The sequence below is a fragment of the Oncorhynchus gorbuscha genome, linkage group LG25 (assembly GCF_021184085.1).
Source record: "Oncorhynchus gorbuscha isolate QuinsamMale2020 ecotype Even-year linkage group LG25, OgorEven_v1.0, whole genome shotgun sequence".
In the NCBI taxonomy this organism is placed as follows: domain Eukaryota; kingdom Metazoa; phylum Chordata; class Actinopteri; order Salmoniformes; family Salmonidae; genus Oncorhynchus; species Oncorhynchus gorbuscha.
Window position 1 is genome coordinate 18,181,407 of NC_060197.1, and position 13,311 is coordinate 18,194,717.

Below are 13,311 nucleotides of genomic sequence, written 5' to 3' on the forward strand. Positions count from 1 at the left end.
ATGAGGTGTCTTCCTGGCTGTAAAACTTTGAGAAACTGATGAATATTCAAGAGCAAACAAACATAATCAGCCTCATAACACACCAACGTACGCCACTTAAACTGCTGATGAATGGGATTAGAGCAGGTGAGTCCTGAGTGGCTTATACTGACGAAGAGAGAAAGAGAGGGGGAGAGAGAGGGGGAAGGGGATGCAGAAAAGGGAGGGAGAGAGAGAAAGTATAGAGAGAGAGCGAGAGGGGGGTGCTATACTTAACTATATGTATTCAGAGACTTGAGGAAGTGTATAGGCTACTGTTGTATGTCTGAGTGATTGGGGGGGGGGGTGCTAAGCTGACATGTAATTGTTTTAAGATGGTCATCCTGTGGATCATTTAGCAATTTGATTTTGCATTTCAGGACCCCTTTAGGTATATAAAAATTTCATATAAATAAATGATTTGATAAAATATTGAATTCGGCCTTTAATACAGAGAAATGCATTGAATAACAACGCATTCATAAAATGGCAAAAAGACAAATCTGCCTGATCTGCCTGATTCCAGCCTTGCTGAATCACCCCCAGATCATCATCAAGCCTCCACAAAATTTCACAGTGGGTGCAAGACACTGTGAGACATTGTAGGCCTCTTCAGGTCTCGCACCCACTGTGGAATTTGGTGGAAGGATCGGTGATGATCTGTGGCTGCTTCAGCAAGGCTGGAATCGGTGAGATTTGTCTTTGTGAAGGACGCATGAATCAAGCCACGTACATGGTTGTCCTGAAAGAAAACTTGCTTCCTTCTGCTCTGACAATGTTCCCCAACTCTAAGGATTGTTTTTTCCAGCAGGACAATGCTCCATACCACACAGCCAGGTCAATCAAGGTGTGGATGGAGGACCACCAAATCATGACCCTGTCATGGCCAGCCCAATCTCCAGACCTGAACCCCATTGAAAACCTCTGGAATGTGATAAAGAGGAAGATGGATGGTCACAGGCCATCAAACAAAGCCGAGCTGCTTGAATGCTTGCACCAGGAGTTTTTATTTTATTTTAATTTGTATTTTTTACCTTTATTTACCTAGGCAAGTCAGTTAAGAACAAATGCACATTTTTTGTTATTTTGACCAGTTTTCATTTTCTGCAAACAAATGCTCTAAATGACAATATTTTTATTTGGTATTTTGGAGAAATGTTGTCAGTAGTTTATAGAATATAACAAAAATGTTAATTTTACCCAAACACATACCTATAAATAGTAAAACTGTAACGCCGTTCGTCTGTTGAAGGAAGAGAGTCGGACCGAAATGCAGCGTGTTTGTTACTCATGATCTTTAATGAACGAAAATGAAACGATACATGAAATAACTCAATACAAAAACAACAAACGGAACGAGAAACCTATTACAGCCTATCTGGTGAACACTACACAGAGACAGGAACAATCACCCACAAAATACACAGCGAAACTCAGGCTACCTAAATACGGTTCCCAATCAGAGACAACGAGAATCACCTGAATCTGATTGAGAATCACCTCAGGCAGCCAAGCCTATACAACACCCCTAATCAGCCGCGATCCCAAATACTACAAACCCCAATACGAAAAATAACATATAAAACCATGTCATACCCTGGCCTAACCAAACATATAACAAAAACACAAAATACAATGACCAAGGCGTGACAAAAACTAGAGATACTAATAATTTTGCAGTGGTCTCTTAATTTTTTCCAGAGCTGTACAAAAATGTATATTTATATATACGGTATATATACTGTATGTATATATATAGATTTTTTACACGTATTTAACCCCTTTTTCTGATAAACGCCACTTTAGCTCTGCCACCTTTCACCACAGAGGCCTAAGTGCGGCATTGGAGGTGCGGTGGATTGAGACGCATCCAATGCAAAAACAGATATCTAGTTTAAACTGACAGATTTTGATGGGGATTTTCTCGTTATGTCATTTAGAATGACACACCGGTGCTTCAATCGACTCTATGGGGCTTTAATACTTTGAGACTTGATTGAGCTGTTTGGAAGATTATGAACTAACTTACATACCTCAAATCAATATAACCTAGAGTACAGGTCTTACTTCCAATTACTGCAAAAATGATCAATCCAGGAAGAGATTACAAGATTTCATCATATGACACCAACTCATTCAATGTTAGGGACCGTCCAACCATGTGTCTCAGTTGAGTGCCCATTTTGGATTTAAGTATCTTTTTCTATTGTTGTGTCTTGAAAATATGATATTTCTTCTGGCAAAAGGAAAATCCTTGGAGAGCCTTAGTGTACTGTATATTTCATAATTAATATATTGGTTTCAGTGGAACTATTGAACAGTACCTCGACTGCTTTTCACTGTCTTCTTTGGTAAAATTATTTGACAATAGACAACTTAACATTTCACAGACACTGATACCATTAAACTAGACATGACATTGGCTGGGACGAAATGCTCAATCTTCAACATAAAGAAAAAAGATGAATAAAGACAAAAAACTCCAACTCCGACGTGCATACATTTCAACAAACATTAATGACATCATACTTATATGTACCCACAGTATCCGTACCCATCTTGTTTGTTCTCATAATAAAAAAAGAATCATGTTTTTATCCTCTGGATATTTCTAGGGTTTGTAATACTTTATGCCATATGGTTTAAACATCTTCTGCAGTATTTTATCTGTAGCACACATTTTTTCAATGTTTAAATAGTAATGCATTTGATTAATCTACTGTTTTAAAGATGAATACACCTACAATAGCATGTGTGTGTATGCGACCAATGCAATGTGATTTGATTTGGAGGATCATTTGATTTCCAGTTTTTAAGTAAACGTTTTTTTCAAAATGGTTCAACTCTTATTTCTGTAGCAATTAATCAAACTGCTCCTCTGAATTCCGTAGAGCGATTCTCCTGCAGTGGACTTCTACAAGCATTGAGACAAAAGCAGAATTGGACAATATGGCCTATTTCTTGATCATGTCATCTTTATAGAGTATTGTCCATGTAGAAGATAATGGGGAATACCGTGAATATAAAAGCTTTGCTGCTCTGAGTTGTATGGCATTTTATGGCATGGGCCATGGTTTGGCCAACGACCTGAACAGAACAGAGGACAAAGCAAGCAATGCCTCGCTTAGCTCCGGGTAGGGAGACACAGAGAGGAGAGAAAGGAGGGAAGGCAGGTGGAACAAGGAGGCAGGCTACAGACAGTATAACACTCAAATAAGGCTCTCTGTAGGACTCTAACTCTTGTTTCTGTACAAAACTGGACACTGTAACTAGGCTTTGTAGCTGTACTACCACTCATGTGTTTGCTGCAGAAACCTGGACTTTTAGCTTATATGTACTGTACAACAGTGTAATAAGGCTCTCTGGACTTTCGATGAAGAAATACTGTAAAGAGAAGGCCTATATTATGTGTGCTTGAGGCTACTGTGCAGCTCAAGGATGTTTGACATGTTGCCCCTAAGCACTGATGCAGGGTCAGTTATTTATCATTCCCTTAATAGGTTAATAGGATTAGGCTTGGGGGTTATAGTAATATATAGTGACCGTCAATGACAGGGTTCACCATATTTAATGTAAGCCACTTTCCCCCAGCCCTCCACCCCCCCCCCACACACACACACCCCACCCCTTGGCAGACACCTTGAGGACAGGTCTCCGTTAATTGCTGTCCCATGGATTGATAGATTACAGCCTGAGAATGGAAGAGGCTGAGAGGAGAGAGCTCTCTCTCTCTCTCTCTCTCTCTCTCTCTCTCTCTCTCTCTCTCTCTCTCTCTCTCTCTCTCTCTCTCTCTCTCTCTCTCTCTCTCTCTCTCTCTCTCTCTCTCTCTCTCTCTCTCTCTGCAAAGGCAGCATCAAACATGGATGCCCTTGTTGTTAACACCTCCTCCACCCCCCACACACACCATTAATTAGTGGTGAAATAGCTGCAGGAGCCAAGTTATTGACACTGCAAACTGCTTGTTTGGATGAACTTCAATCCCTATGTACAGTATATAAGTGTTGTGTCCTTCTGTAGCTCAGTTGGTAGAGCATGGTGCTTGTAACGCCAGGGTACTGGGTTCGATTCCCGGGACCACCCATACGTAGAATGTATGCACACATGACTGTAAGTCGCTTTGGATAAAAGCATCTGCTAAATGGCATATATATTATTACTTGTTTATATTATAGTCTCTATAGATGGATAGGCTGCAGAATATAAGAATTGCCACAGACCCATCAAGGGTTTTGGAAATGGGATGGACACTGTTTTGCAGGAGATATTGCATGTGATTGGCCCATATGCCCATAATATAATAATAATAATATATGCCATTTAGCAGACGCTTTTATATTCTTGTATTGAAAAAAACTTTAACTTGAAATCATCTGTGTAAATCTGTCTTTGAAATATAATGTATACAGGCTATTAAAGGCACACGCTGGGTGCTAGGCTATTTTTGAAATTGAAAAACAAAGAAAAATGCATTCACATTCCATTGGACATGCCCTAAGGTATTACAACTGTAGTTCACCAAACGCAGAATAGGGACACTATAATTAGCGAGTTTACAACGAGCAATGCAGGGTTTTTAATCTGCCAACCATCCCAGTTCCTCCTCAATCCCCTCCACGCGCACGCCTCTTCTCTTCTCCTCACACTGCCTCTGAGAAATCGCCCGAAGAAACATATTTCTGGAGGAGTCGTTGTGACGTCACTCAAAGGGAGCGCACAGAGCAGGGAGAGAGAAAGTCGCGTCTGTAGACTTTATATGCGGCTGCCTGACGAAGAAAAGCGGCAAGCCCGAAGAACCGCCACTGAGATCAGGGATGGTGATGCCGATATATACTGTGTCATCATCATCACTAACGGACAAATGTATCGAAATCCAGAAGTAGATAAAGCAACTAAACCGGATACGCTCTATTGCGCGTTTGTTTTTAGTTTTTTTTTATCCGTTAAAGGTCGGGAGGTATCGCTTCCAAATCGAAAGAGATGCGAGCATCTTTCATGATCTACATGGAGAACAACTAAGACGAGAGGTATCCACAGATGATGAGCTATCCCTGTGCGTAAAATGGCAAGCGTGCTGTCTGGCTGAAACGGAATGGATATATACCCTACTGCATAGCGACATAGACGTGCTGCCTGCCTCTGAGTCTATTCCTGCGCGGGAGTTGTGTGGAAGATGTACTGGAGGAGAGTGGTGATCAGCGCACCGAATTACCGTATCCGCGCACAGCAGTCAGAGAGAGGGGGCGAATAGAAAGCTGCTGGTGAGCCTGTGGTTACCGAGTCACGGACGCGGGCTGAAGTGGTAGTGGGAATGCCAGCACTTCAAACGATGGGGCTTTAACAGCCCCGCTTCATACTGATGCACCAAACACTTAAATTTTGACCCAGCACTGAGTCCTTTTCCACGGCCATGATCATCTATTTTTCCCCTTCAGCTGACGGATTGTCTAGTATTTTTATTCGCCCCAGCTATTTCTGAAGGGGGATTTATTTTGTGCATTCCACACGTGTTGTAGACTGTTTTCTCTTATTTTTTTGGGGGGGTGAGAAGCATTGCGCTGGATGGGAGCAGAATGGAAGGCTGTGTGTGTCTCTGAAGACTGCTGGCCTCTCTCCTCGGGTGTTAATAAGCCGTCGCCACTCGCCAGCCAGGATGCAGCTTCTTAGAGTTGCGTGGGCTTTAGCGGGAGCGGCAATCTGTTGTTTTGTTGTTCTTCTCATCCACTCACGCTTGCTCAAAGAAGGTAATTGTTTATGTAAATGATTCCAGACCACTATATAATGGCGTTGTCATATTTCATAGCTCTGTTTTCATGTCGCCTGTCTATACTGTAGCACACCCACTGTCTTTCATATATCAAGTATCATGGCCCTAGATGACATCAGATAAGAGCCTCGTGCAGAATGTGTCTTTGGCTCTCATGCTTAATCAACTTTTCCATGGCGTAAACCTGCTGGATTTGACCCCAAGCCAAAACATACAATTCGATTCGATAATATCAATATCTATCTATTCGATGAATGTGAACACTTCCATGGTCTGATTGTCACCAGCAATACTTTCCTACTGGTTAATGGCAACAAGTTATAGACCTATACAATTGATCCAATGATATTTATTATATATTTTTTGTAATTTACCAACCAAAAATAACAGAAGATAAATACATTGATACTGTATATAACGTTAATATATGGGTGATACTATCCCGTTTCAATAGTGTGATTTAAAGTTGAGTTCTTCAATAGATGGCACTATAGTCTAGCTTTAGGGTAAGGCTGAGGTCAAACCCTTATTATTTCCTCCTATTAGCCTGCTGTTATTCTTGTTGTCATGCTTCATGACCACTGGATACAATCCATCCCTGCTAAACGTTCATTCACCTTATGGCGAAGCGCTAGTTACAAATCTTAGTTTTGCCCTCTGCCGTATCGCTCTGTGGTTTATATTATGGCCTGCATTAATATCGTTTATAAATGTATAGGGAGCTGTTTTTTTGTACAGCTTTTAAGACAATTAATTTGTTTTCATTTGCACACATTCTCCAGTTGTTTTAATTTCATTTTTTATCTGTATTTTTTTAAAACCCCAAATAACCCTGGATATCACATTGGTAAAGCTTTGAATGTGCATTCTATGCACAAACTGCCATGCCTTTTCTCTCATGTCTGGCCTGAGGCTAGGGGCAAACAAGCGCTGTTTGTATGTGGGTGTGTGGCAGGCAGCAGGGTCCTTAGGTTACGACTCGGCCAGGCTCCTCTCCTCACTGTCAGTAGAAAGGCAGGTCAAACGGTGGCAAATGGTCTCTCTCTCTGTGGCATCTCTGTGCCACATGGTGGAAAGATATATTCATGCGTGCCAAATGAGAAATACTTTTACTGTTAGTCTTGTGCCGACAGGGCTAAAGGGGCTGTCAAGCGCTCTGAGCTCTGACTAACGTTACAGACCAAATAACCCACATCCATCCAACTGAATTCGTGTGGCGTGTGATAGGCCAGGGCATGGTTTTCTTCTGGAATGGGAATGTGATAGGCAGCATATCATAGGCTGTGGTATTCTTCCGGAATGGCAAATTAATACACAAATGCAATATATCTTACGCTTCCTGGTCAATGAGTTTGTGATCGTGACCAAGGCTACATTTGTCCATGTTCAATAGCATTTTGTGAATATCATTAGGTTCCTTTCCACAACACAAAACGAGCAAATTGGTTCACTAACACTTCTTTTATGTCTAGAAAACATGTATTTTATGTCCTGTAGCCTTCGGTTATTTTGTTAATGTTGTTAGCTTTAATATATCAGAGGTTTGGAATTGGAAGTCTATTGTGGAAGGTATTTTTCTTTAAATATATGCAAGGAAGCAGGAAGAGGCATACAAAGGAAGCTGGGACCATGTTCCCTTTGTGCTGTTAGAATTGCCAAGGTCAAAATGCACGGTAGGCTACAGAATAAAAAACACGCTGCTGATATAATGAATTCAAAGGAACTGCATTAACTGCTTATTCTATTGGGGCCAGAATAATGTGATTTTTCTCATACAGTTGCTAGTAGCTACAATCTTTTGAAATGTTCTCAGTCAAAATGACATATTTCCACATCTCTTTGCATTGAATGTTAACGAACCAAAACATTAACATGTATTTTTCCAAATGAAATAAATAAGTGTTATTTTTTAGCTTCCCCAGCATGACAAATAACTAACATATACAGGCAGGCAGGACTCTATATACAGTGCATTCGGAAGTATTCAGACCCCTTCCCATTTTCCACATGTTGTTATGTTACAGCCTTATTCTAATATTTATTAAACACATTTTGCCCTCATCAATCTACACACAATACCCCACAATGACAAAGCAAAAACAGTTTTTTAGAAATCTTTGCAAATGTATAAAAAAAATATTTAAACACCATTCAAAAGTTTGGGGTCACTTAGAAATGTCCTTGCTTTTGAAAGAAAATCACATTTTTTGTCCATTAAAATAACATCAAATTCATCAGAAATACAGTGGCGACATTGTTAATGTTGTAAATGACTATTGTAGCTGGAAACTGCAGAGTTTCCACAAATGCTGATGCTCCAGATACTCAACTAGTCTAATGAAGGCCAGTTTTATTGCTTCTTTAATCAGAACAACAGTTTTCAGCTGTGCTAACATAATTGCTAAAGGGTTTTCTAATGATCAATTAGCCTTTTGAAATGCTACTTGGATTAGCTAACATAATGTGCCATTGGAACATAGGGGTGATGGTTGCTGATAATGGGCCTCTGTATGCCTATGTAGATATTCCATTAACAGCGACAATAGTCATTTACAACATAAACAATGTCACACTGTATTTCTGATCAATTTGACATTATTTTAATTAACAAAACATGTGCTTTTCTTTCAAAAACAAGGGCATATCTAAGTGAACCCAAACTTTTGAACAGGAGTGTATATATCATACCAAACTTACATAAGTATTCAGACCCTTTGCTTTGAGACTAGAAAAGTATCTCAGGTGCATCCTGTTTCCATTGATCATCCTTGAGATATTTCTACATCTTGATTGGAGTCCACCTGAGGTAAATTCAATTGATTGGACATGATTTGTAAATGCACACACCGGTCCATATAAGGTCCCACAGTTGAAGGTACATGTCATGGCAAAAACCAAGCCATGAGGTCGAAGGAATTGCCCATTGATCTCCGAGACAGGATTGTGCGAAGGCACAGATCTGGGGAAGGGTACCATAACATTTTGCAGCATTGAAGGTCCCCAAGAAGACAGTGGCCTCCATCATTCTTAAATGTGAGAAGTTTGGAACCACCAAGAAACTTCCTAGAGCTGGCCACCCGGCCAAACTGAGCAATCGGGGGAGAAGGGCCTTGGTCAGGGAGGTGACCAAGAAAACAATGGTCACTATGAGCTCCAGGGTTCCTCTGTGGTGGAGATGGGAAAAACTTCCAGAAGGACAAATATCTCTGCAACGCTCCACCAATCAGGCCATTCCTCAGTAAAAGGCACTTGACTGCCAAAAGGCAAACTCTTAGACCATTAGAAACAAGATTCTCTGGTCTGATGAAACCAACCAAGATTGAACTCTTTGGCCGGAATGGCAAACATCACGCCTGGAGAAATCCTGGCATCATCCCTAAGGTGAAGCATGGTGGTGGCAGAATCATGTTGTGGGGATGTTAATTCAGCGGCAGGGACTGGGAGACGAGTCAGGATCGAGGAAAAGATGAACATGGCAAAGTACAGAGATATCTGTGATGAAAACCTGCTCCAGAGTGCTCAGGACCTCAGACTGGGTGGAAGGTTCACCTTCCAACATGACAACGACACTAAGCACACAGCCAAGAAAACACAGGAGTGGCTTCCAGACAAGTCTCTGAATGTCCTTGAGTGGCACAGCCAGAGCATTGACTTGAACCCAATCAAACATCTCTGGAGAGACCTGAAAATAGCTGTGCAGCGAAGTTCCCCATACAACCTGACAGATCTTAAGAGGATCTGCAGAGAAGGATGGGAGAAACTCCCCAAATACAGGTGTGTCAAGCTTGTAGCATCATACCCAAGAAGACTCAATGATGTAATTGATGCCAAAGGTGCCTCAACAATGTACTGAGGAAAGGGTCTGAATACTTATGTAAATGTCATATTTAATTTAATTTTTTTTTAATACATTTGCTAAAATATTTTTTTATACTGTTTTTGCTTTGTCATTTTGTGGTATTGTGTGTAGATATGAGGGTGAAAAACAATTGAATCCATTTGGAACATGGCTGTAACATAACAGAATGTGGATTAATTAAAGGGGTCTGAATACTTTCCGAATGCACTGTAACCAGAGGACATGAGGAATAATATAATTCATGATATACAGTTGAAGTAAGAAATTTACATACACTTAGGTTGGAGTCATTAAAACTCATTTTTCAACCACTCCACAAATTTCTTGTTAGCAAATTATAGTTTTGGCAAGTCGATTCGGACATCTACTTTGTACATGACACAAGTCATTTTTCCAACAATTGTTTACAGACAGATTATTTCACTTATAACAAACTGTATCACAAATCCAGTTGGTCAGAAGTTTACATACACTAAGTTGACTGTGCCTTTAAACAGCTGTCATGGTTTAAAAAGCTTCTGATAGGCTAATTGACATCATTTGAGTCAATTGGAGGTGTACCTGTGGGATGTATTTCAAGGCCTAACTTCAAACTCAGTGCCTCTTTGCTTGACATCATGGAAAATCAAAAGAAATCCGCCAAGACCTCAGAAAAGAAAGTGTAGACACCACAAGTCTGGTTTATCATTGGGAGCCATTTCCAAACACCTGAAGGTACCACGTTCATCTGTACAAACAATAGTATGCATGTATAAACACTATGGGATTACGCAGCCGTCATACCGCTCAGGAAGGAGATGTGTTCTGTCTCCTAGAGATGAACGTACTTTGGTGCGAAAAGTGCAAATCAATCTCAGAACATTAGCAAAGGACCTTGTGAAGATGCTGGAAAAAACAGGTACAAAATTATCTATATCCACAGTAAAACGAGTCCTTTATTGACATAACCTGAAAGATCGCTCAGCAACGAAGAAGCCACTGCTCCAAAACCACCATAAAAATGCCAGACTACGGTTTACAACTGCACATGGGGACAAAGATCATAAATTTTTTGAGATCATACATTTTTTTCATCTGGTCTGATGAAACAAAATAGAACTGTTTGGCCATAATGACCATCATGGAGGACGTTTGGAGGAAAAAGGGTGAGGCTTGCAAGCCGAAGAACACCATCCCAACCATGAAGCACAGGGGTGCTTCACGGTTGTGGGGGTGCTTTGCTGCAGGACAGACTGGTGCACTTCACAAAATAAATGGCATCATGAGGTGGGAAAATTATGTGGATACATTGAAGAAACATCTCAAGACATCAGTCAGGAAGTAAAGCTTGGTCACAAATGGGTCTTCCAAAAGGACAATGACCCCAAGCATACTTCCAAAGTTGTGGCAAAAAAGCTTAGGGACAACAAATTCAAGGTATTGGAGTGGCCATCACAAAGCCCACACCTCAATCCTACAGAAAATGTGTGGAAAAAACTGAAAAAGCATGTGCGAGCAAGGATGCCTGACTCCAGCTATGTCAGGAGGAATGGGCCAAAATTCACCCAACTTATTTTGGGAAGCTTGTGGAAGGCAACCTGAAACGTTTCGAAACATTTCGTAGCCTTCCACAAGCTTATGGAAAAAGGCAATGCTACCAAATACTAATTGAGTGTATGTAAACTTCAGACCCACTGGGAATGTGATGAAAGAAATAAAACTGAATAAATCATTCTCTCTACTATTATTCTGACATTTCACGTTCTTAAAAGAAAGTGGTGTTCCTAGCTGACCTAAGACAGGGAATTTTTACTCTGATTAAATATCAGGAATTGTGAAAAACTGAGTTTAAATGTATTTGTCTAAAGTGTATGTAAACTTCCGACTTCAACTGTATATTGGCAGCACCCTGACATTTTTATGTAAATAAAAGGAAATAAATGTCACCACTTCTGCATGTTTTCAGATATCAGCAGGGTGTCAGGACAGGGTATCTTAGGTAGGCATGCATCATTGCATTGCTGGAATTTTGAACAGGCAGGAGAGAGGTTGCATAATATGACACTGAATCTCAATTTTTATTCACCCTTTTTTTTACCGGGTAAGTTGACCAAGAACACATTCTCATTTACAGCAACAACCTGGGGAATGATTACAGGGGAGAGGAGGGGGGGATGAATGCAAGCCAATTGGAAGCTGGGGATGATTAGGTGGACATGATGGTATGAGTGCCAGATTGGGAATTTAACCAGGACACCAGGGTTAACACCCTTACTCTTTCGAAAAGTGCCATGGGATCTTTAGTGACCACAGAGAGTCAGGGCACCCGTTTAACGTCCCATCCGAAAGACAGCACCTTACACAGGGCAATGTCCCCAATCACTGCCCTGGGGCATTGGCATATTGTTTTAGACCAGAGGAAAGAGTGCCTCCTATTGGCCCTCCAACACCAATTCCAGCAGCATCTGGTTCGACTAGGACTCCCACCATCCAGGGACCGACCAGGACCTGCTTAGCTTCAGAGGCAAGCTAGTAGTGGGATGCAGGGTGGTATGCTGCTGGCCTCATGAGTTGAGGATGTGGAGATGGAGGTGGAGGATTTAGAATGCCACATTATATAATCCTATGCAATGGCTCACCTATGACTATGACAATGACTAAATAATCCTTAATTTAATCCATGAAGTCCCTGACTCTGACACTGTTTAAATGGAGCATTTTGGACTGATTTTACATGTCTGTCATTTAACTCATTTGACTGACAAATTTACTTAAGATCTGATTCAGCTAGTAAATCAATAAATACAGTTTACCAAGACATTTGTTACAGACCACCAATAAGAAAAGAAAGCCTAGAGTGACAGTGGAATGGGGAATCTCTCCATTGGGAGTTCAGTAATAAGAAACCTTACCCTACCCTAAATTCCCTTCCTCTCTACTGTCCCTTCTCTCTGTGCCAGACCAGTCTTCATCCATTGATTGAATTTATGTCTCACAGTTTGGCATGTGGTGTGGTATGGTATGGTGTGTCGGAGAGAACAATGACATAGGGATTGTGGGGATATGGATGTGGTGGGAAGGGGGGCAAGAACAGTTTGACATAATATTTCACAAACAATTTGACATGTAGCATTATAGTGTCTAAGTGAAAGGAGTGTGATCCTCTGGTGTGTGTTTGTCTTTGTAATACCCAGATTGCATATTTAAGGTGAAAGTGCTGGTAAACATTATAGTGTAGTTACCGTGGCATAGTAGTGTGACTTACATGTACAGCATGTACAAATGGCAGGCGCATTCACCAATGTTGCTCTTCCTCACAAAGATGCTTAAACCTGCTGAAAGAAAATGAGGGATTTTGATGTTTTGCCCTTGAGCACTGCATACCTCCAGGCTGATGTGATGAAGATAATACATTTGTTTAGCGTGCCAGTAATACCCCCATGCAGCACACACACAGGCAGACATGCACACACACAGGCACACACACACACACACACACACACACACACACACACACACACACACACACACACACACACACACACACACACACACACACACACACACACACACACACACACACACACACACACACACACACACACACACACACACACACACACACACACACACACACACACACACACACACACACACACTACACACAACACAGATGCAAATAAGAGCTCAT

At 41.1% G+C, this 13,311-nt stretch overlaps 1 protein-coding gene across 2 annotated transcripts in view; it reads left to right on the forward strand.

Moving 5' to 3' along the window:
* LOC124013529 (chemokine-like protein TAFA-5) overlaps nt 1–13,311 on the forward strand; it is a 179,525-nt gene that overhangs the window by 39,215 nt on the left and 126,999 nt on the right. The window contains exon 1 of one of the 2 annotated variants that reach the window (XM_046327833.1): nt 4,737–5,759. The exons of the other annotated variant lie outside the window; for it this stretch is intronic. Coding sequence (XP_046183789.1) covers nt 5,669–5,759 — 91 coding nt within the window. The 5' untranslated portion in view covers nt 4,737–5,668. Of the gene's footprint in view, nt 1–4,736; nt 5,760–13,311 lie in introns of those variants that run through there. 2 annotated transcript variants of the gene reach the window in all.